The sequence below is a fragment of the Ovis canadensis genome, chromosome 8 (genome assembly GCF_042477335.2).
Source record: "Ovis canadensis isolate MfBH-ARS-UI-01 breed Bighorn chromosome 8, ARS-UI_OviCan_v2, whole genome shotgun sequence".
Lineage (NCBI taxonomy): Eukaryota > Metazoa > Chordata > Mammalia > Artiodactyla > Bovidae > Ovis > Ovis canadensis.
The window spans coordinates 73179901-73205596 of NC_091252.1; the positions used below are offsets into that span (position 1 = coordinate 73179901).

Consider the following 25696-nt stretch of genomic DNA (forward strand, 5'->3'; position numbering starts at 1 on the left):
TGAATTTTAAAGTTACTTTATTAAAAAATATCCCTTAATGGTAACATTTCATAAAAATATACATACATGCTTTTACTTACACATTCTATTTAATACTATGGATTTCAAGGCAATTTTAAGTGCAGTTTCGAAAAGCATTCAGGATTTCTCCTGAAAGTATATATACACAGACTTCCAAAAACAAATACCATGCTGAGGCACAAAAAGGAAAACAATCTTTATTATCTCTTAAAGTGGTTAGAAAGGACCCTGGAGTTAACACCTACAGGAAGCAGGGTTATGTTCACCATTAACCTGTAGACGCAAAGGTTCACATGTGACAATGGCTTTTTTTTTTTAAAAGAGATTGCAGTTTTCAGACGACAAGCGACAAGGCCAAACAAGCTCTTTACACTTTTATCTAAACCATGACACTCCATCTGATTTCTATCAAGATGACGCCATTTCTGAAATCATGGATCTGTTCACGGAATCAAAGTGGAAAAACTCTTCAGGAAAACAGCTCCTTTCCAGTTTGTGATCTTGGTTCATCTCATGACAACTCTCTGGAGTCTGCTGTAAGTCTGTAACCAATTAAGGACTCTTTACCACCTTCATCCACAAGCAGATCCACTAACACGTGCGGTTTATCGTAACCAAAAGAGGTGGTGGTGTTTCTCAGCGTTGTGAAGTCCTGTCCTTCAGTCTTTACTTCAGTTTTATTACTTGGGGGAAATTCTGAGCTGGAGCAGTTGTCTAACACCACCAGGCCACTATCAGAGCCATCTCTGGAGTGATACGCATTCAAAGTGATGCTGCAGGATTCAGACTGATTGCTGCTTGCGTGGATAGAATCCTCTCTCTCTGGGGTCAGAGGACTACATGGGGCCAAGTCAGAAATATTTTCTTCAATGGTCACCACTTCCATTTCACTAGAAAGATCTCCGTGTTCCACTTTTTCTGGATTGTCCTCAGTGTGTAGGCTTGAAATGGTCCCTGGGGACAGCTGTTCATTTTCTACGGCAATTGGCTGGTAGGTGATGGGTGATATCATTTTTGAATCAAATTTTGCCTCTGAAGAGGCATTTTTCACCACAGACAGCTAAGGGAAGAGAAATCAGTGATTAAACATAATAAATTATTACACTTAAGTGCTTAACCTCAAAAAAAAAAAAAAAGGTCTAAAAGGGTAGAGGGTAACTAAATGTATCACTCATTGGCATATTTAGGATAACAGTGGAATAGTCTGCTAATTGCCTTTCTTTTTAATGGAAACACCATTAAGATTAAAAACAAGTTTTTTGAAAGTCACTATCTCACCAACATATGTTGCTTTTTGTGTGCTACCTTCAACAACCACGCACGTTTCATTTGTAATAGGAGTACAGTTACTTATTCTAGGTAATGTTTCACCATTTGTCTTTATAGTCTAATTTTCATAGGCTCAATAATTTTATACTGATGATGAAATCATTTATCTAAGTGTTAAGGTGTTCTAATTTTTACCATTTATAGAACATGCTGAAGTTAATATTTTTATACTTCTTTTTATTTATGAAACTATCTTTTTAAGGATTAATTTTTTAGAGTGTGGCACGCTTAGGATGCTGCTACTTTGTACACCCACTGCATACTTATCAACTCCTCAGGATTAAAATTTCTTTTTTGCCAGCATACACTACTTTTATTACAAGGTACTAGTGGATATTCAGGTTTATTTTTCCTTCTCTAGTAGGTGTAAAATAGCACACTGCGCGCTCCGTTTGTGCTTTACCACTGCTGCTAAGTTGCTTCAGTCGTGTCTGACTCTGTGTGACCCCAGAGACGGCAGCCCACCAGGCTCCCCCGTCCCTGGGATTCTCCAGGCAAGAACACTGGAGTGGGTTGCCATACCACTAGTAGTTAATAATTCATATGTGAATTGTCTGCTAACTGTTGACAGTTCTTATCCCCTCTACTTAAAGACAGTGTTTCCATAACAAATTTAAACGTGCCCTTTACATATCACAGGTGCGATTCCTGTCATATCTGACTTAACTAGTTATCATTCTGGCACCTTTAAATGTTCTTTTCATCATACTTTAAAATGTCAGGCATTAAAATGTCAACCTTCTAGTTTAGACTCACTGCTGGTCATCTTTCCTTCTAGTCTTCAACTACCATGAAGCATTTCTGTATTTGCAGGTTTTCGAAAGCCACACCTTATTGACAGTGGGCCTTAGCACACACTGTCCCTTGGTACCTGGATGAATTCCTCTGCCTCTCAAGACTGTTTAGCTATCACTGCCCCTGGAGAAGCCATAACTAACCCAACCCCACAAAGATGGACCAAGTCCTCACTGGCATGTATATAAACCTCGATCTTCAACCCTCAGATTGCACTGGACAACCACTGAGTCCTTATCATTTTCCCACTTGACTTTAAGCTCCTGAGCACTGAGGCCTAACTATGCCTCTGGCCCTCATATAAAAAGGTACCCGCTGCATAGTAATAAAACAAAAAAGTGGTTTTGGGTATGTGGGAGATTGAGTGATTTATGATAGGTGACATGCAGCTGAGCATCATTCTACTTAAAAACAAAATTCGAAGAATTATCAAAAAGGTTTAAATTAACATTTTAGTGTCCAGCTCACCCTTGAGCAATACAAGGGTTAGGCACACTGAGCCTCTCTTGCAGTCAAAAAATCTATGTATGACTTTTGACTCTCTAAAAACTTAACTACTAAGAGTCTGCTGTTGGCCAGAACCTACCAATAACATAAATAGCTGATTAACATATACCCTGTGTATAATATTTACATGCATTTTATACATTTATGACATACCTAACTTCACTTAATGTTTTCAATACTTCTAAGCTATATGGTGAGTTTTTCTTCAAACTGTCACAAATCTCCAAAAAACTTTCCAATATATTCACTAAAAAAATACTGAAGTGGCCCTGTGCTGTGCAAATCCATGTTGTTCAAGAGCCAACTATAAATAGATATAGAAAAAAAAATCTAAATATATTACCAAGGATTTGGGTAACTTGGTGCCTTCTCGCTTAATTGGATACAACTTCTTAATGATGCAACATACAACTACCGCAGCAAATACAAGAAAGAGGAGTAAAGCAGCAACGATAGGAATCCAAACAGGATCTACGAGAAGGGAAACAAATCGCAAATCAGAATTGCAAGTGAACAGTGCTGGATCCATCAAACAGTTACACAGTCTCAGTGCTATTCTTTAATGGATTTACATATCCGGCAATTAATATGGTCAGAGTTTCAAACAACACTGACACAGAAGTCAGAAGACATGAGTAAAAAATTAGGTACCTGTCCAAGAAATCAACATGTGATTCCTCCCAGCTTTCAGATTCTAAACTTTATGCAACTATACTGTCATACAGTGTGCCTAAAATGACTTTTTCATAATAATTTCCTTACACACCCCAATATGGTATGTCTTTAGTCCCACCCTTCTGAATTGTTACATTTTGTTATTTAAAGATTACAAAACTTAATAAAATACACAGATGTACACAAATACACACATATAGGCAAGCTGCACAGGAATAAAGTCCCTTTGAAGGTAAACCAGATATAAAGAATAATATAAAATAGGGAAGGTTTGTTTCAGAGCACAAACACCTACAATCACGACTGTATATTTTTCTCTAATGCTGCTTTTTATTTTCACAGCACAATCTTCAATTTTTTTTCCCAGTCTTCTCTTCAAATTAACAGTGCTCTACATGCTGTGGTGGTGTTTGCCATCCTTCACAGCATTTTATTACCTTTAATTTCTATTCCAAAGTTACTTCTTTGAAATAATAACTCTGACAGCAAGATCTTTTTTGACCCATTTCCTAGAGTAATGAAAATAGAAACAAAAATAAACACATGGGACCTAATGAAACTGAAAAGCTTTTGTATGGCAAAGGAAACCATAAACAAGACAAAAAGATAGGAAGGGACAAAATATTTGCAAAGTAAAGGAAAGAGGATTAATCTCTAAAATACAGAAACAGCTCCTGGAACTCAGAATCTAAAAAAAAAAAAAACAAACAAACCCCCAAAACCAGACCAATCGAAAAATGGGTGGAAGACCTAAGCAGACATTTCTCCAAAGAAGACATACAGATGGTCAACAGCACAGGAAAAGATACTCAACATCACTAATTATAAGAGAAATGTAAATCAAAACTACAATGAAGTTATCACCTCACACCAGTGAGAATGGCCATCATCAAAAATTTTCAAACAATAGATGTTGGGGAGGGTGTGGAGAAAAGGAAACCCTCTTGCACTGTTGGTGGGAATGTAAACTGATACAGTTACTGTAGCAAACAGTACGGAGGTTTCTTAAAAACAGAACTACCATACAACCCAGCAATTCCACTACTGGGCAAATACCCTGGAAAACCGTAATTCAAAAGTGAGATGTATGGAGACAGTAACATGGAAACTTATATTGCCATATGTAAAACAGACAGCCAATGGGTATTTGCTGTATGTCTCAGGGAACTCAAACAGGGACTCTGTATCAATGTAGAGGGGTGGGATGGGAAGGGAGATTGGAGGAAGGTTCAAGAGGGAGGGGACTTATGTATACCTATGGCTGATTCATGTTGAGGTTTGAAAGAAAACAACAAAATTCTATAAGCAATTATCCTTCAATTAAAAAATAAATATATTTTAAAAAAGGACATGTGTACCCCAATGCTGACTGCAGCACTATTTACAATAGTCAGGACATAGAAACAATCTAAATGGCCATCAACAGAGGAATGGATAAAGATGTGGTAAGCACTTACAATGGAATATTACTCAGTCGTAAAAAAGGGAATGAAATTGGGTAATTTGTAGAGATGTGGATGGACCTAGAATGTGTCATATAGAGCGTAGTCAGAAAAACAAGGATGGTACGTTAATGCATATATGTGTAATCTAGGAAAATGGTACAGATGAACCTATTTCCGCAGTAGGAATAGAGATGAAGACGTAGAGAACAGACATGCAGACATGGAGGGGAGAGGGTGGGACAAACTGGGAGATCAGCCTGACATACACAGACCACCATGTGTCAAACAGATAGCCAGTGGGAACCTGCTATAAGGCACAGGAAGCTCAGCTCGGTGCTTGGTGATCACCTAACCGGGTGGGATGGGGGTGGGTGGGGATATATACACACACACAGTTGATTCATCATGCTGTATAGCAGAAACTAACAGCAATCGTACTCCAACAAAAAAACAGAATAACTCTGGAAGTTACTAAAATAAATGCCTATATCACACCTGTTAGAGGACATGAAAAAAATTTTTATAATAGGAAAAGATAAAATAACCATATAAGCAACACAGCACCCTGCTCAAAAGCACTGGAGTGGACAGGTAGAGAATGCTGCCTGCATATAAGCCACAGAGGTACCATTGTGCAGCCACCTGTCAGTCTGGTTTGTAACTCAGGATTTCTTTTTTTTTTTTAAATAAATCTGGGGTATTTGCATTATTTCAAATTTTATGCATTTTCTTACTCAAAATAGCATAACACAAAAGGATATTAAATGCACTGCATCATTTTAAGTTATCTATTTGGAATCCTAACATAATGGCCTAAAAAGTTTTCAGTATTCATTAAAGTGTTTGGTCTGATTCTTCAGGCTAGATTTTCATTCTTCGAAAAGAAATTTACAAAATTTTTTGTACATTTTTAACCTAGGAAATATATTCTAAAAATACTTGAACAACATAATATATATATACATACACAGACGCACACACCCAAAGACAGTCACCAAAGTAGTATGATTTATAAAGACAAATCGACCAGTTAATCCAAAAATTGAGAAACATTAAATATGATCTTTGGGCTTCCCTTGTGGCTCATCTGGTAAAGAATCTGCCTGCAATGCGGGAGAGACCTGGGTTCAATTCCTGGGTTGGGAAGATCCCCTGGAGAAGGGAAAGGCTACCCACTTCAGTATTCTGGCCTGGAGAATTCCACAGACAGTATAGTCCATGGGGTTGCAAAGAGTCGGACACGACTGAGCGACTTTCACTTCACTTAGGATCTTCATAATAAAATATTTTAGAGACATCAAAAATACTATTAATAAAGTATGTAAAATAAAAAATATTTATAGCATATGCTTAGCGTGTGTGTATGTGTTCAGTTGTGTCCAACTCTTTGTGACCCCACGGACTATATATAGTCCGACAAGCTCCTCTGTCCATGTGATTTTCCAGGCAAGAATACTGGAGTGGGTTGCCATTTCCTACTCTAGGAGATCTCCCTGACCCAGGACCAACCCACGTCTTCTGTGTCTTCTGCACTAGCAGGCAGATTCTTTAACACTGAGTCACCTGGGAAGCCCTATATACTAAGTTATATTTGTACTACAGTATGATCATGGCTACAAAGCAAAAGAAAAAACAGGATGGAAAAAGCCCCACCAAACTGTGAATAACTGAGTATTCATTTTGGCAGAACTACAGCTTTTGTTTCCTTCTGGCTTTTTATATTTTAAAAAGTATCTATAATGAACATTTAAATTTCATAACATCAAAAATAAGCCCGAAGTTTTGTTAAGGTACCTGCCAAATGAGAATGCCTGTTAAAGAAAATAATAATAAAATGAAAACATTTATTTTAAGAATGTGTTATAAAAATGACCTATAATCTATGATTTAAACCAATCTTTATCTATTTTTGAATGTTAATTTCCAGTGCTTGTCCAGTTCCCAGGTAACACAATTTTAGTCAGTGCACATCCCTACTTTTTAGTTTATAAACTTACTGTCCCCAGGAAGAATATTTTAATGGATATATAACATCTTGCTATATTAGAGTAACAAACTGATGTATGTCCTTACTCATAATCCTGAAATGCAGAAATTTATGCACACAACTTTATGTGTTACAATTTTTCTTTGCTGGGTCAAAGGTCATCACATGGCTTTCTAAATTGGTTGTTTTGTATCTTTTAAGACTGAAAAACGGCCTTATTTTTAATTTTAAACTTCTGAAGAATGGAACTACTGAATATTTTTTGTAAAGAGCAGAGATGCACTGAAATTAAAAATCAACTCTTTTCACATTACCATTTTAGTGATTGATCACTGCTTATACTGGGTTTCCCTGGTGATTCAGTGGTAAAGAATGCACCTGCCAATGCAGGAGATGTGTGTTAGGTCCCAGGGTCGGGAATATCCCCTGGAGAATAGCCACTTCAGTGTTCTTGCCTGGGAAATCCCATGGACAGAGGAGCCTGCTGGGCTACAGTCCACAGGGTCCCAAAGGAATCAAACACTACGTAGGGACTAAACCACAGCCCTACATTTAGGAAAAAATTGTAACAACTTACCTTCTGTGTTGTTATCATCAGAAAAGGTAATACAAAGTTCATCAGACTTTTCAGTTGTAACAGCCCATAATTCTGAGACTCCTTCTGCTGAAACACAGTACTGAGAATTCAGCGAGGACATAGGAATATTTAAGAAGCACTGAGTCTCATTACAATCCTCTTCCTTTGTGTACATTTTATCCGTGGTCTGGACAGAAGAAGAAAACAAAGAAAATGCACGGCACCTTTTAATTTGGGAAAAAAAAAAATCACCATACTTATCCTGGTCGAACATTTGAAGAAAAACACAGACATGATGAGTGCTGAACATGTCTGAACATAGTGTTGATATTCAAACAGTAAGTCAACCTGTTACTTCAACACAGCATGATGCATGATGCTATAAATCCATTAAAATGTTCTTTATAGAGATTATAAATTTAAAAATTAAAATATAGATTATGAATATAAAAACTCAAATAGCAGAAACGTTCAGTGTTAGCTGTCAAACCAACAAATGCTCACTGGTCCTATTTCTGCAGTGCCTGAAACTTAGCTGGTGAGAGAGACGAGCATCTCATACGAAGAATAACTCAGGCATCTTGCCGGAGCATCTCTTGGCAATAATACATGGAAGGGACTGAAGCAATCTCTGGGAGCTTATTATTCATTCAACCAGCCACAGTGCACGGATCACTGTGCTAGGGCCTAAGGACACAAAGGTAAGAAGTGGTGCCTGACCTCCAGTAACTTATGACAGTACAAGAGACACAAGAAAGAAATGCAAGTGAGTGACGAGGACTGTAAGAGAAAGCCCCACTCTGTGAAATGAGGAATAACCGGACCACAGAGGAGGAAACAGTCCATGGGGTCAGAAAAGACTTCAAAGGAGAGCTGGTTTGCCAGCTGAATACTGAAGAATAAACAGAAATTCTCCAGAGTAGACAAGGTGGAGAAGGGCATTCTGCAAAAGAGCAGGGTACCTGCAGGAGACCAAGAACAGTAAGCAGTTCACCAGAGCACAAATGAAGATGAAGCTGGAAGGCTGGAGACATGTAGCTGGAAAGGATGCAAGAGGCCAAATTATGAAGGCCAAGGGGGCATGCCACGGAGGAGAATTTAGAAATGATTCTGTACTTAATGGGGACTTGTTAAAGGGTTTTAAGCAATGAAGTAACGTGGTCAGATACGCACTTCAGAAAGACAACTCAGCTGGCGACCAAAGTGATGTTTCACAACCTAAATCAGATGTCCTTCTTCTCCTAACATCCTTCCATAAGGCACAACGGCTCAGTGAGAAGAAGCAGCTCTCTCCAATGCCTCAAGAGAAGTGGTCCCCAGTGAACCCTGCAATGTCAGCTGCCCAGCGCCCTGCTGCTCCCTTCGCGTGCCTGGGTGCCTCTGCCAGGCTCTGCCGGAAACTTTCCCCAGGTACGTCCAGGAGCTCACCTCCTCACCTCCCCCAGCCCTGGCTCCAGTAACACTTCCCAGCGAGGCCTGGCCACCCTGCTGGAAATCACAACGGCCCCACCCTGCGCCCGGCCCTCCTCCCTGCTCTGCGCTTCTCCCACAATACTTATCACTGGAGCTTTGTCTGCACTGCTCACAGCTACTCCTAGGGCCTAAAAGGCACCAGGCATGTGCTTGACAAATGCTGTTAAGTTAAGGAATGGCAGTGCTGTGGAGAGTGGATGCAACAGAAGAATTCTAGGCAAAGTGTGGGCTGCACGTCACTGCCAGGGTGCAATCATGTCCTACAGAAGTACTGGTAGCTTCTTCTTTCAAAGACAGCGATTCCAATTAGAACTTCGTATTACTTCACATCACTACCAATGAGGAAGAAAGGATTAAAGCTATCCTCATCTTACCAGTGGAGAAATGGAGATACACAGGTTAAGAGTCTAGATTAGAACCACACTGTTGGCAAAGAAAAAACTTAAAATGTATTCATGTGGCCAGTGTTAAAGATTAACTCCAGTACTGATTCCCTTCAACATATATTTCTTTTTTTCTTACTAAAACTGATGAGCCATGAGTCTTGACTGAATATTCATAAACATTCTACTTTCATTTTACCACATATAAAACAACTTATGCAAACAACAGGAAAATTTCAATGTAGAAAAAGATGAGATAGAAACACATACCTCACTTCTATTGACGCTCACAAATACATGGTATGTGAATGTATAACAAGTATTTTCATCATCATACATAGGTTCTGGCTCTTTTCCATTTACAGTAATTAAAGGGTGAAATATATCAACAATGATTTGGTTTTCCTTCTTTCTGATACCCAGTTTAGGTGGTCCAACTTTCCCTGGGGGGTGGGGAACAAAAAAGAAGTACAATTTGTATCAGCCTTGGAACTGTGATCCACAGCATATTATATAACATTACCAAACTCAATCCATCAATCTCCTCTTTTTGTTGCTGTTGTTCTAAAGCAGGACTGCATTTAAATCATTCCACAAACATCCAGAAAATATTTTAACTGTCCTTAATGAATCTTGGTAAAAAGCCTTGACATAAAAGAAGCTTTATGAAGTTATCTTTCCTTTATCTTTGATTCTGTAGATTGAAAATCATTAAACAGAAAACAGAACATGCTTTTTAAAACACATGTCAGAAAAGGCATTGTAATTATCTTTGAATTCGCATCAAAACTCTTTATATTTCCAGTGCCTATGGACACATGGCACGAAGATGTCATGAAAGTTTGCAAAATACATTCAATTTTTACTACGAAAATCAGAACTAGCTATTCACTGATTCCATAATATTTATTATTATGTCTTTGATGTCTGGAACTTTGTAGGTGAACCATTTATCTAGTCTTCACATATTTATTGCATGCCTCCTATGTGCCTGACAGATCTGTTTTTATTCACCACTATACCCTAGGGCCTAGCATACTTTCTGGCACACAGTATGACCTCGATAAATCTGTGTGGGAAAAATCTGACATAACAGATAGTATAATTATCAGGTGACAGAAGCGTGGACTCTGGGGAATGAAACTACTTCAAGGGCGGGTAGAGGCAGGGCTTTTAGAAGAGACGAAGTAGGCACAAACCAAAAGGAAGGAGCAGAATCCAGGCAGTGGTTGAAGTCATAAAGCACGGAAGTTGAACAAGGATGGAAGAGAAGCCAGAAGGCAAGGCATTAAAGAGCTACAAGACTGGGAAGGAACCATGTGACTACAGACTTCTCTTACCCATGAGTGACGGTATGAAAGCTACAAGGTAGGGTGTTAGCCAAAAAAGAATGGGCCCTGAAGAGTCTGGAGCTTGAGGTGACAACGAAGCTCAGGCAGATCATGGGAATGGGATGTCGGCAGCATGAAGAACTGAAAAATCACTGTGATTGAAGAGATTACAGAGCTGTAAAATTGTCATGTGTTAAAAATGTTAAATTTAATGTGTTAAATTGCCAGAGGCCTTGAGGTGAAGACTGAGAGCAGTTCTCAGGTTTAGAAGGGCAAAGTGACGGGCACCTCTTAGCTCTATTTTGTGGGGCTTGGGCGAAGAGAAGACAGGAACTCCCTAAATTCCTCCAAATGCTCCTGAGGGCATTGTGATAATTTTTAGCAACTGCTTATAAAAGCAAATATATATAGAAGACACGAATGAAATTAAAATTCAGACATGTATATATTCTACTCACCTTCTTTGCATAAAATAAATTCTTTGGACTGTGCATAGACAGATTCTTCTTGTCCAAGCCTGACCTTAACTCTACCCCAGACAGAACTCGATGGATCATTAATTACAGAAAAGATATTACAATAATGTTCGGAGGTATTGCAGGCATCCATCCATTTCCCATCCCTAAAATAAAGAACACAAAGGTAACTTTTACTGTTAATACATAAACCATTTCTGTCCGTGCTGTGCTGTTCATTCACAGCATGGAGCTGATAGAAAGAGATGAATAAGAACAGGATGAAGAAGCTAGATAGAGTGGGAAACTTTTACTCTTTGGTTAGAAGATCTATAAAATCATTTACAATAAAGAGGCTCAATTCAGAATAAGACCTGTAAAAACCACATTCCACATGCAATTTTTAAAAAATCTGTGCTTTAAACAAATCTAGAGTCCATTAACAGCCATAACTTATAGAATCCAACATATAGTAACCCCTGACACACGCCAAAAATTCTGTTGAAATTTTTCTTTCTACTTCATATATACACTATACGAAGTAAGACGACTTGGCTGTTTTAACACAGAACTGTAAGCTTTATTCGTCATGCCTTAACATGTCAGAAGTCAGTGATACTCCTCTACCCTAAATCTGACACAAGATGAACCAAGAGGCAGGAAATATTCTGAAAAGAATTAACTGGCATCCTTATTACATCTGGATGTCGTTAAGCAGTTCAGGCAGTTCTGCCACATGGGAAGGAAGGATGATGGAAGAATCAGTTATGAGATGTGCAAAGGCCTTGGCAAAAACAGGATAAAAAGATAAAAGTGACACTCACTCATAGTTCATCACTTGTACGGTAAACATAGGATTCTGTAGCATAACGGGGTAATCCCAAAATATAACAGTGTTCAAGTTGTAGGCTTGTATTGTAACATTGGCTGGTGGTGGAACTACAAGAGATGCAAAAAGTAAAAAGGATCATAGTGAGCAACACTAACATTACAAAACCTTAATGTAAGAAGCCAAACATACACTTAAAGAATTCACCAGGATAGTAAATGTATTTAAATTCAAAATTTCTAAAAATTAATTTTATTAAACAATGTACAGAAGCATTCTAATTCATTTTAAATTACTGAAACAACATTGTGATATAAGGGACACACAAATACAGTATGAACAATGGTGGTTACCAGGGGGTGGAGGGACGGGGGAATGTGGGATTGTGTCCAATGGGTATAAAAGTAGGCGTACAAGATTAGTAAGTTCTCAGTATCTGCTGTATACCCCGTGCCTATAACTAACAAAACTGTATTGTTTACTTATAGGAAGACTCTTGAGAGTCCTCAGACAGCAGGAAGATCTAACCAGTCAAACCTAAAGGAAATCAGTTCTGAATATTCACTGAAGGACTGATGCTAAAGCTGAGGCTCCAATACTTTGGCCATATGATGTGAAGAGCTGACTCACTGGAAAACACTCTGATGCTGGGAAAGACTGAAGGCAGGAGAAGGGAGTGGCAGAGGATGAGATGGTTGGATGGCATCACCGACTCAATGGACATGAGTTTGCACAAACTCCAGAAGGTAGTGAAAGACAGCTAATCTTGGTGCGCTGTATGTAGTCCATGGGGTTGAAAAGTTGTACATGACTTGGTGACTGAACAACAACAACAACAACAATTGCTGTATTTAAAATGTTTTTTATGAGTGTAGATCTCATCTTGAGTGTTTGTACCACAACAAAAAATGTGGCATATACATATAATGTAATGTTACTCAGCCTTACAAACGAATATGATGATTCTGATACCTGTTGCAACATGGATGATCCTTGAAGACATTATGCTAATTGGAATAAGTCAGATACAAAAGGACAAATACTGTATGATTCCACTAATATGAAGCATACAAAATAATCAAATACATTGAGACAGAGACTAGTACGGTGGTTATCAGGGGCGGGTGCGGCGGTAGGAGACAAAGGGGAGTTAACGTTTAATGGGTACAGAGTTTCAATATGGGATCATGAAAAGTTCCAGAGATGGCGTGCTGGCTGTACAACGTTAATATACTTAATGCTACTGGACTGCACAGTTACAATAAGAAAAACGGTAAATTTTACATTATATATATTTTACCACAGTAAACATAAAACACAATTGACTTAAAAAATACTAATATAGTATGAGCAACACATTCCTAGAATGTCTTAGGAGTTTTTATCAATAATTGCACTGCAATAATAATCCTCAATTCATTTAATCACTAGAATTTTCTCTATTTGGTACCAAAGACTATATTCAATGTCTAGGGAAGAACTGGCCACAAGTGGGATGGTCAATTTCACTCTCAAGTGCTACCTGGGTTCTCAACCCTCCACTCAGCACTGTTACACCTTTACTGCCTTTTCTCCAGCACAGCAATTGATACCGAACGACTGCCTGATGGAGCCATCAAGCAGTCCAGTTTCATCAGCATTTTGCTCTCTGAGGTGTACAGGGCTTTTTTCAAAACATACCCTGTATTCCTCCTGCCTTTGCTCTTTTAAACCATTTTAGAAAATGTCTGTTGATAAGACGTGCAAGTGTTACACAAGAAAATAGGGCAGAAGTCACTTTAACATCTTATAATCAAACTCTACCACATCATTATCTAGTTACTAAAAGCTGCCATTTGTTCCCCTGCTGGGTGTAAATGGTTATTGTCCACCACCCAATAGAAAACTGAACACACACCTCCCTTCCTCCTTTTCTCTCTTGCTCTATCTCCCTCTCCTTTCTTGCCCTTCTCCGAGAACAAACATGAAGGTATAGAGTTAGCAATATGACCTGAAATGTAAGAGCATTCAATCCTACCTATCTAGAAAACTCCATCAAACATGATTTGCTTGTACAGCTAAAATAAATGAATGAATAGCACTGTGGTCAGGTGCAGTGGCTTCCAAACATAACCTGTCATCCTAAAAACCTCAAAGAGAGCCAAAAGTTTATACTTTTAAAAAATGTATTCCAGATAATAATGATAATCACTTAGATTTATACCGAATTATTTGTTGTTTATTCACTAAGTTGTGTCTGGCTCTTTGTGACCCCATAGACTACAGTCCCCCAGGCTCCTCTGTCCATGGGATTTTTTAGGGAATACTGGAGTGGGTTGCCATTTCCTCCCCCAGGGGATTGTCCTGACCCAGGGATCAAACCTGCATCTTCTGCACTGCCAGAGGATTCGTTACCACTGAGCCACTAGGGAAGCCCTATACCCAGTAGCCTTATACCTAGTAGACTGTTCTAATAAGAAATATATTCCCTGGGTTGGACCTTAAGAAATCCGGATTCTTTCTTTGCTATATTACTAAAGAGTTGTTTCAGAATCTCTCACCTGTCAAGTGAGGTGTTAATTTCACATACATAGGATATTTGCTTACTGCTGAAGAAAACACCTACTTATATTTTTTCCCAAAACAAAAATTCCAATATTTGAAGCCAAACTGGTACACTGTCTTAATTTACAATTATTTAGCAACTGCATTATTGTTTCAAAGCAGAACACGGATCAAGAGTTACTTAGGTAAAAAACACAGTGTATGCCTGCATGCTTAGTCACAAAGTCATGTCTGGCTTTTTGCAACCACCTGGACTGTAGCCCATCAGGCTCCTCTGTCTATGGGATCTTCCAGGCAAGAATACTGGAGTCGGCTGTCATTTCCTCCTCCAGAGGATCTTCCCAACCCAGGGGTCAAACCTGTGTCTCCGGTACTGGCAGGCAGAGTCTTTTCCGCTGAGTCACCTGGGAAGTCCTCAAGGACAGTGGGATTCTACTGTCATCCCCTACCCCTTCTTTCACTATTTTTCCCTTTATTTCAGTGGTTTTCCACAAGAGGTGCTGTGTCCCCCAGGGATATGCAGCACTGTCGAGAGACAGTCTGGTTCTCCTAACGGCATGGTACTGGTGGGGTTCTACTCGCATCTAAGGGACAAAGGCTGGGGATGCTGCTGATATCCTGCAATACACAAGACAGCCCTCGACATTTTGGCAGTCCAAAACACTATCAGTGCCGAACACTGAGAAACCCTACCTTATCATAATTTTAGGAATCATTTTTACCTAGGAAGAAAAATTGAAGAGAGAATGGAATTCAAAATCACCCCACACCTGTCAGAATGGCTATCATCAAAGTCTATAAATAACAAATGTTGGTAAGCATGTGGAGAAAAGGAAACCCTAATACACACTGTTGGTGGGAATGTCAATCAGTGTAGCTTCTATGGAGAACCGTATGAAGGTTCCTCAAAACACTAAAAATAGAACTACCATACGATCCAACAATCACACTCCTGGATATATACACATATCTGAGGAAAACAAAAACACTAACTTGAAAAGATACATGTTCTCCAATGTTCACAGCATCATTATTTACAAAAGCCAATATATGGAAGCAACTCAAGTGCCCATCAGTGGATGAATGGATAAAGAAGATATGGTGTTTGTGTATGTATACATAATACACATATACGCATATATACATACACATATAATGGAATACTACTCAGTCACAAAAAATGAATGACGTTTTGCCATTTGCAGCAACATGTTTGGACCCAGACTGTATTACGGTTCGTGAAAAAAGTCAAACACATGTGCAACCTAAAAACAAATGGATGACTGCATCAAAAAAGAAACAGGCTCACAAATATAGAGAACAAACCAGTGGTTACCAATGGTGTGGCAGGAGTAAGAGAGGAGTAGGGAATTAAGAGGCACAAACTACTATGTCTAAAATAAATAAGCTATAAGAATACACTGTACAGCACAAGGAATATAGTTGATTAATAAGTTTAAATGGGGTATAATTTTAAAATATTGAGTCACTATTATATACCTGAAACTAACACTGAAAATTAACTACACTTCAATAAAAAATAAAAGACAAACAGAATTTTTTGATAAACTAATATGTTTTACACTTCCTGCTCAGCAAATAGCCTTGGTGTCTCATGAAATCTAATCTCCATATCATTGACCAAAGTAGTAGAACAATTTGTACCTAAAGATTGAGATTATGAAGTTGGAAGGATGTCTCATGTTCAAATACTCAATATGCCCTTTGACCTGTAGCCAGTGATCAGTCAGCATTTTTCTACTTTCCCTTTCTGGAATAATGTTGATGGCTTTTGGTATCTATCATCGCTAGTTCTCTAAGCAATTTTCTTGCAGGTAGTCGGGAAGCACTGGACTTGCCAGATTTCGCCCCGGTGTTAGTCGAGTTCCCGTGGCCATACACAGCAGGGTGGACTGAGCTTCCTTAACAGGGCTCCTTCTAAGGTGTGGTCACACCTCAACTTCATGAAGCAACCTGTCTCAAACAGCTTACATTCTATGGTTGAGAAGGAAATTAAAGGCATCCCCCTCTAGGGTCAATTCAACATTAATATCAAATATCAATCACATATAAATATAATTTTGCAACTTTGATACCTAATGTTAAGAAAACTCATAATAAATCAGAACGTCCCTCAGATGCCATTTCTTAATTTTAGCATCTTTTGCTGTTCTTGTTGTTCAGTCTCAAAAGTTGTGTCCAACTTTTTGCGACTCCATGGACTGCAGCATTCCAGGCTTTCCTGTCCTTCACTATCTTCCTGAGTTTGCTCAAACTCAGGTCCATTGAGTTGGTGATGCCATCCAACCATCTCATCCTGTCATCTCCTCTCCTCCGCCTCAGTCTTTCCCAGCATCAGGGTCTTTTCTAATGAGTCAGCTCCTTGCATCAGGTGGCCAAAGTATTGGAGCTTCAGCTTCAGCATCAGTCCTTTCAATGAAAATTCAGGGTTAATTTCCTTTAGGATTGACTGGTTTGATCTCCTTTCAGTCCAAGGGACTCTCAAGAGTCTTCTCCAACATCACATTTCAAAAGCATCAATTCTTTGGCGCTCGGCCTTCTTTATGGTCCAACTCTCACATCCATACATGACTGCTAGAAAAACCATAGCTTTAACTATATTGACCGTTGTCGGCAAAGTGATGCCTCTGCTTTTTAATACACTGTTTAGGTTTGTCATAGCTTTTGTTCCAAGGAGCAAGTGTCTTTTAATTTCATGACTGCAGTTAGTAGCGGAGAAATTTACAAACCATCAGGTCCTGGTTTCTTTTGTTTAACAGCCCTTCCCTTGATTACTCTCTCTAACCTTGTATTTTACAGTAAGAAATAAAAAGACATCACATGGCACCTTCAATCTGCCTGGAAACCTTTGCTAGGTCACTGGGCTCACCAGGCACATTTCCTGCTTTCCCTGCTATTAAAGGTGATGGGTGTTAAGTTTCCTGCCACTATGTAACAAGGATCCTCAGTTTCCAGTAAAGACAAGTCCTTCACTTCCTTTTAAGTCCCTTTTAAAAAATTATTCCCAGTAGGAATGTGTATGTACCCAATCTGAAATTAGTTTCTGCATTTGAGAGAAAGGCATATAGAAATAAACCTATGTACTAGAATATAAAATAAAGTGCATTTATATTTAAGAAGAGGTTACTGAATCATACATTATGAAATACAAACAGCAGTAGACTTGCGTTGCATTAGAGTGATTCTTTAGAGTGAATCAAATATTTCCCAAAATTTAAGTAAAAGCTTGGCATGATTAGACTAGGACAAGGACTTAAATCACAGCTTTCAAAGCAATCAAGACAGGTAGTAGGAAAAGAGGTTTCAATGGATTCTAAAACACAGAAATTACTGCTAGATTATAGAAGAGACTTTTGAATATTTACATCAAAGGATGTAATCTGTGGTTTTAATGCTACCAGAAGAGAAACCATGTGGTGATCAGACATCTGCTTTTGTCATCCTTGCCAAAATCACATGATAAAGTAGACATGAGCAGTTTTCTCCTTAAGTTTCAGAATTTTGTAACCTAAAGTTTAAATGGCTACATAATCAGCTTAAAATAATTGAGGCTTACAGCTAACTTCTATTCATAATAAACACACTCTATGTCAATAAAAATGTGTAGAAATAGCAAGAGAATGGAGTTAAAGGAGTATCTCATGAAGTAGGATCATCTTACAGATGTCCTCATCTCTTAAAAATGCCCAGAAGTTTTCTGCAACACATGTTGTTTTTGGAAATGGGTTCAGAGTCCTTGTAGCATTCTATCTTCACACAACCCAGAGTCAAGTTCAGCTCTTTCTTAAGATCTGTTTCCCCAAACTCCTTTAGAGCTAGCAGCTGAAGGTTAAACAAAATCAAACAAAGGAGAGAAGAATCACTTTTCATAACATTCTAATTACAACGCAGATAAAAAGGAGAGATCTGGTTACAGCGGACTGTTTCCTGGTGATAAGATATGAAAAAAAGAGCAAGGATATGAAAAAACAGCAAGGGAAAGGACAGAAAAGACAAATGAAGTTCAGCACGTGGTGAAGCCCTGCCGCTAGATGGGGCAATGGATGTGTCACCGAAGCCCCTAAACCAGTAGCTGGACAGCTCTATGATCCTCGCTGGGAAAGGCAGCAGGGGGGAAGCACACCATTACAGACACCTCCAGATTTCCTCTGCAGGGACGGGGACAGGGGTGCAGGCAGCCTCCTATGCGCCATCCCGTAGCATCTGAAAGCATCTGTGCCTCGACCGAAAGATGGACAGTCACAGCAGTTCACCAATTTTTACATAATAGCATTCAAAGACAAAAAAATTATGTGAGTGCATGTGAGCGTGGTCAATCATATTTGACTCTGCGACCCCATGGACTGTGGTTCACCAGGCTCCTCTGTCCATAGGATCTTCCAGGCAAGAATATTGGAGTGGTTGCCATTTCCTCCTTCGGGGATCTTTCCAACCCAGGGATCAAACTGGCATCTCCTGCACTGCAGGCGGATTCTTTACCACTGAGTCATCTGGAAAGCCCCCAAAGTTGTGTCCATCTAAACGCAAAACAGAGCTCTGCACTGCATAGACACCATTCGACTATCTGCTCACAACCTCTCTAGGGAAAGGACAAACTGAGAAGCATAAAGAGGTTAAGGAGACAGTGGCCAGTAAGTAAATTGTTTTGGAGGATTCAAAGTCATCTGACACTACAAATCAAAAACAAACTCTCTAACTTGAAGCATCCAGACTCTTTTTTGAGTGAGCAACTCTCAAAATATCTAACAACTTCCTCATGTTAAAGATGCGGGGTTATGGGCATTCTCACAAAGGTTTCTTCTTACACAGCAAATTAAAAAATGGCATGAGAAATCCAGGCAGAAAAAGGGAAAAACATCAAGACTTCTGCATTATTTTCAGAATATATTTATGATTATGATCTATCTACTGGTTTTACGATGCTGATAAAATAACTTTTTTCTTAGTGCTTTCCAACTTGTCTTAGCAAATATTGATAGCACCATCCTCTAAATTTAAGCTGAATAAAGACATTTAAGAATTCTTGCACATGGTGTTTCAAGCATTCATAAAAGTTTTAAAACCGAAACATTTAAATATTGGGGGGCTTCGAAAGGAATCCTATCTATCACTTTGTGAAATGAAAGGAAAAATGATCCTATTTAAAATTCCTTTATTATTTCCTTGTACCTTCATAAAAAGGGTGTTAGAACTAAGGGTTCAAGTGAGTTCATTAAAATATTTCAGGTCTGTTTCACCTTCCAGAGTTCCTTAGCTATTTCAAGACCTCTATTGTCCCTGAAGTCTTCTCTTCCTCCTGTCTGCAGGTTTTATCACTCACTCTCTCTCCCTTAAAATGTAAGGCCCATGGCACTGAAACATGTACACTATCATGTAAGAAACAAATTGCCAGTCTATGTTCGATACAGGATACAGGATGCTTGGGGCTGGTGCACGGGGATGATCCAGAGAGATGATATGGGGTGGGAGGTGGAAGGGGGGTTCAGGATTGGGAACTCATGTACACCTGTGGCGGATTCATGTCAATGTACGGCAAAACCAATACAGTATTGTATAGCAAAATAAAGTAAAAATAAAAATTAAAAAAAAAAATTAATCTGAGATTCTAAAAAAAAAAAAGTAATGTAACTGATGTGAATGAAATACTCTTCTGAAGAGATAGTTCTATCAAATCGTGGCTTACGCTGAATTTGTAATGAACTAAAGCTCCCCAGGTCTTTCGCAGAAACCACAAGCAAATTAGGGCTTATCCAATAAACTTCTTCCCAGCCACTTTTCTGATCTGAAACGCAGTGCTGTATTATTGTTCCTGTTTATTCAATTTCATCTAGTTGGGTTTGCTTGGCATGCCAATAAAATTCTAATTGAACGAGGTCCACCTAGTCCCTGAGAGAACTCATTTCTCAAGACTAATTCTCTTTTGGACTGATTCACTCTAAGTTCAGAAATAGTGTAGGAACAGAAAAAATGAAACAGGACTTTTCAATCTTAGGAAGAATGGGAAAAAGTTGGAAGAAGGAGTTGGTCACGGAGCTTATTTTAAATTTTTCATATTGATCTGGATGAGTTTGTTTTTAAAGCTGACACAATTTCTCATTCATAACTAAAACAATGCAATATTTAAAACATGTATTTGTGAAAATGATGCAAATAACCGAATGACAGTCACCAACATAAATGAAATATTTACTGGACAAGCTATGAGCTCAACTTTGTTATGCATTATCTCAGTTAAACACCACAACCGTCCTAGAAGGGAGGTAGTATTTACATCTTTTTACTGAAAAGAGAGGGGAAAAAAAAAAGCTTAGAGAAGTTACTCAAAGACTTGACAGTGTGCAAAGTTTTGTCGGTTTTAATTAATAAAAGCTGTGTAAGCATCATCTTTGTGATAGTTTACTAAAAGTGGGGAAAAAATATAAATAGAAACTGGAGATAATTGTTTTCTGATGACTTCATAAGCATTTGCTTCAAGTAATTTTGCCTAATTTATTATACTATCACAATTACAAGACAGTCACCAAAAATCTGAACAGTATACTAAATTATTTATTTAGCATGGACATGATTGAAATGGATATCTAGTATTGGGATAATCTGAAACAAAGACACTCCCTTAATAAGAAAATTACAAGTAACTGATTCCTTTTTGTTAGGAACTTATTTAATTCTGGCTCATCTTTCATTTTCTTTGTTCAGTTAAGATGGAGCCATTAATTATCCATTTAGCTCAGTCTTTAAAGGGGTTATTTCTCTCTTGAGTTCTTTAGGTTTTCCTTTATATAGAACCAAAATGTGGATCTTTCAAAAACCCATATAAATCATGAATCAGAATAAAATGAAAACAAATTATTAATACCCTCTTCAATAAATATAATTGAAATGCACTGACTTAAGTATTCTGAATCTCTGAAATACATATCGAATCTAAAGTAATGAAAATTCTCAGCACACCCAGAGCATCACCTAAAGTCAGAGAATGAACAGCTAATAATCAAGTGGAGAAGGTGAGTTAAGAGCCCCACTCCTGTTTTAAAGCAGTCTGCTCTTCAGATAATACCCAGAGTGGAAGAACAAACTGGAAAAAGGTAGCTGACACCTGTGGTTATACAATGCTAAAGTACAGAAGGCCACAGATCTTCCTGTGGAGAAAGGCAGGCAATCCTCCTCCCAGGGCTGGTATCAAGAACGCAGGAATTGTGTAGTCACGAGGGGCCCATGGTCAGGAGGGCTCCGGGCTCAGAAGGAAGGGACTTGTACTTGGTTTACTGCTCTGCCCTAGCCAGGCACCTCAGTCACTCTCTTCTTCTCTTCCCACATCCAGTCATCCCCAAGTTATGCTGACTCTCTATTCTAATTTCTTCTTTTCCATTTAAACTTACCACTGTCTTCTCCCAGGCTTAAGTAGCAGCCTCCTATGTGGCCTCCCTCCTTCGAATCTATCTCAAAACTATCCTCTAAGATGAATGGCCGTTCTAAATGGCGTATCTGATCCTGTATAAAATCACTGATCTCCTGAAAATAATCCCATGGCTACCCACTGATTTGAGCAAGAGTGAGCCTATTATTTTGTTGGCTCAGCACCTGTACTTCTTTCAGGAATATTATGGCTCTCCCTCCTGGCATTCTCCTACTGTTACCACCTGCAACGGTATCCTTCCCATAGCGGGCACCTGACTGAAGCTGGTCAGGAGCATTCTTCTGGGATTTTGCCAGGGTGGAGGAAACTGCAAGATGTCAAAATCCAAAAGCCTGTCAACATCCATAATTCCTGCCAAGGAGAGAAGGCTGCCAATAGCCAAAGTAAGTAATAAAAAATGGAGGGTCTTGGCACTTTGAGTTTCTGGTTCAGCCGACATCTCTACATTTCTGTTTTAACTCTGGTTTGGATTCTCCGAGCCAATAAACTCCTCTTTTTGTCCAAGTGAGCTGAAGCTGTGTTTCTGTCCTTTGCTGTTACACATGACAAGGTACTTCATTAATTGGTTCCTACCAACCAACTGGTTCCTAAACAATTTTGCTGTTGTTTAGTCGCTCAGCTGTGTCTAACTCTTTTGAGACCCCACGGACTGTAGCCCGCCAGGCTCCTCTGGCTATGGAATTCTTCAGGTAAGAATACTGGAATGGGTTGCCAGTCCCTTCTCTAGGGGATCTTCATGACCCAGGGATCCAACCCAAAATGCTTAAATTATTCCACAAATTAAACTTGCTGTTTCAGAGCCCTTCCTCTACACACACAAGTCTCTTTGCACCTCCAGCTCCAACTCTGGGGTCACCTTCTCAGTGAAGTCTTCCTTGATTCCCCTTCTGAGTCAGGCACCCATGTGTTGCTTTCCAGTAAACTATGTGTAAGTTCTAGCTCTTATCACAATGGACTGAAACTGCTCTTATGGGTGACCAACTCGCCCTAGTAATGGCAGAGAATAGAGTTAAGTACTTCGGATTCAGGAACCCAACCGCCAAGCTTCCCAGTGAATAGCAGCAATTAAGTAGATTCCATGCCTCAACTTCTCATCCATAAATAAGAGCTAGAACAGCGTCTACTTTATAGGACGTTTGGGAAATGATGTGATAAGAACTTACAACAGTGCCCAATAACAGTTAAACCATCAAGATCCTTTAAGGCAAAAACTGAAGTTATTTTTGTATTTCCAACACAAATGGTGCAATGTCTCTTCCAAGGAATGACTTAACTATTTGTTTACTTGACTTCTCAAGAGCAAGCCAAAGGAGAGCGGGATATAAAGGGACTGCATCTAACAAGGGTCACAGAGGAAGTCATAACACAGGTGCAGACCCCGCGTTTGCCAAGAGTAAAGGAGGCGGGGTCGCCCTGACCCCTTCTAGGCAGCTGCTAACAGCGTACACAGAGGAAACGCTCCAGAATGCCCCGCTTTCCGATAATCTAGGTTTGCCTCTTTTGCAGAAAGAGTTTACTGATTTCACCGGAGCGCCTAATTATCACTACACCGAGCTTTAGAAAAACATGTTTCCTGGGAAATCTCTTTAAGCAGGTGGAGATAAAGGAGGAACTGAGGTCTGCCAAGAGACCTACTGCCTGACAAACGGACTCGAGAGTACATGCCCTGAACCACTTCCAGACTCGCACGTAAGACGGCCACTTAACTGCCTTTTAATAATTCTCAGCTGGCGAAAGAACGTCTAAGAATTCGGGGCCGACCTTACGAATATTTAAGTCATGAGCTGTGGCCACAGTGTGCAACTGCTCACCAGGTAACTCACTTATTTAAAAACGAATTAAGAGAACGCGTTTTGTTTCGGCAACCGCGGAAGAGGCCAGAAAAAGGGAACTGAAGGCTGCAAACCGCGGACACTCGGCGTCACCTTCCCACGGCCGCCCCCTTAGGACCCGAAGCCGCCGCCGGGCGTCGAAGACCGACGCTGGCGCGGTCCCGACCCCGGGCGGGGCTTCCTGGCCGGTGGGGCTCCCTCCTTTCCCGTCCCCACCCGCCTGCGGCCCTGCCGCGAGCGACAGTACCCGAAGAGAGTCTAGGATTCGCGGCGCTCATCTCAACCCAGCTTCCGGTCAGCAAGACAGGGACGAGGAAAAAGAGGAGAGCCATGCTGCTCCAGACTAACGCCAGTGCTGCCCAGCACCACCGCGGGTATACACCCGCGCGAACCTCGGGCTTAGGTCTTGCGTCACTTCCTCCGCCGCCGACCATCCCTCCAGGGGGAGGCGGGGCGTGGACGGGAAAGAAGGGCGCGGACCTGGAGGCCGAGACCAGGACTAGGCGGCCAGCTTGGCCCGGGAGGCGGGGCCAGGGCCGGGAGGCGGGGCCTGGGCGGGGAGGGCGGCCTGGGTGGGGGTAATTAGGGCCCCTGAGGGGAGGCTGAGGTGGCCGAGAAGGTTGAATCGGGTAGGCGAGCTGGAATACAGAGGGAAGTCAAAGAGAGGTCGCCTCTGTGGAAGCTCAGCGTTAGGGGCACGGCAGTCTGTGGTGGCGATCTTGGCTCACCCGTTTGTGAGCACCTTGGGTCCAAAGGTTATGTTCTTTAAGCTTGGCACTACTTGCCGTAATTCATCTTCCTCTTTTTTGCAATCCTTTTTCTAGGATTGCTAGAAACTCCAATACTTTGGCCACCTGATGCGAAGAACTGACTCATTTGAAAAGACCCTGATGCTGGGAAAGGTTGAAGGTGGGAGGAGAAGGGGACGACAGAGGATGAGATGGTTGGATGGCATCACCGACTCAATAGACATGAGTTTGAGTAAACTCCGGGAGTTGGTGATGGACAGGGAGGCCTGGCGTGCTGCCGTCCATGGGGTCGCAAAGAGTAGGACACGACTGAGCCACTGAACTGAACTGAGGATTGCAGAACTTTGTTCAACGCCACAACCTAGCCATAATTCTTCCTTTACCACGTATTAGCCTTTGCCATCAATGCCTCTGGGAATTTGAGAGTTTCGGGCAGAAAGAGTCCTTACATGGCTTCTGGAATCCCTGCATTTGTAGTTGAGGAACCAGAAGCTTTGCCGGGAAATGGTTTGTGCAAAGTGTCACAGCCCAAATCTAATTGGCTCGGGCAAGAACTACTTTATTCTTGGAGGAAAAAGAATTTGTATTACCTTTTCAGCTATTAAATAGCAGCCTCTCATCATTAACATCTGCCTTTTTACCTCTATGACCACATCTATTACTCTGCATTGCCTCACCTATTCTACTTCAGCCACATTGGCGTCTACCCTTCTTGGATCATGCTTAGATATGCATATGGCTAACTACCTAGCTTGCTTCAAGTGTCTGCTTATGGCTTTCTGCAAAATTTTGAGATTGCAACCCATCTTCCCATCCTCTTTACCTTGCCCTACTGTTTTTTTGTTGTGTGTGTGTGTGTGTGTGTGTGTGTGAGGGGCATTTATCACCTTCCCTCATGCTCTACAATATGTATTTTGATGTTTATTTTCTCATCTTTGTAGAATGTAAGCGCTATAGGGTTGAAATCTTTGGGACTCAGTATTTGTTGGATGAAAGAAGGCATGATCACATTAAAATTAATTTTTTTAAGAAAAACATTATGAAGATGTACAACATAGAGAGGAAATATTAGCAAGATCACTTAATTTATAATAATAAACCCCTTAGCTCAGTATTTCTGAAAATCAGTATGAACGACCTGGGATCTTGTTAAAATGCAGATTTGGATTCAGTTGTTCAGATTCAGGTTGGGTCTTGAGAGTCTGCATTTGTAACAAAATACACAAAGAATGCCAATGGCCATAGCTCTAAGATCATACTTTGAACAGGAAGAGTTTAACACAAGTAAATTGTTTGGGGTAATATTTTGTTTGTTGAGTTTAT

General features: G+C 40.0%; 1 protein-coding gene across 1 annotated transcript; it reads right to left on the bottom strand.

Annotated features, from left to right (window-relative positions):
- On the bottom strand, window positions 1–24375 carry IFNGR1 (interferon gamma receptor 1). Its single transcript, XM_069598507.1, has 7 exons — window positions 23872–24375; window positions 11803–11917; window positions 10982–11145; window positions 9463–9635; window positions 7337–7523; window positions 2996–3123; window positions 1–1081 (listed from the first exon to the last, which is right to left on the bottom strand). Exons 1-7 carry the CDS (start codon window positions 24056–24058, stop codon window positions 533–535), a joined length of 1503 nt encoding a protein of 500 aa, XP_069454608.1. The 5' UTR covers window positions 24059–24375; the 3' UTR covers window positions 1–532.
- Between the last annotated feature and the right edge of the window lie 1321 nt (window positions 24376–25696).

Excerpts from the sequence above, each read along its gene's own strand:
- IFNGR1 (XM_069598507.1), bottom strand. The coding sequence starts at position 24,058 with ATGGTCGGCGGCGGAGGAAGTGACGCAAGACCTAAGCCCGAGGTTCGC. Across the intron at positions 11,146-11,802 it reads GTACAAGTGATGAACTATGA|GGATGGGAAATGGATGGATG; the intron begins GTGAGTGTCACT and ends TCTTTATTTTAG. Across the intron at positions 1,082-2,995 it reads CCAAGTTACCCAAATCCTTG|CTGTCTGTGGTGAAAAATGC; the intron begins GTAATATATTTA and ends CTCTTCCCTTAG.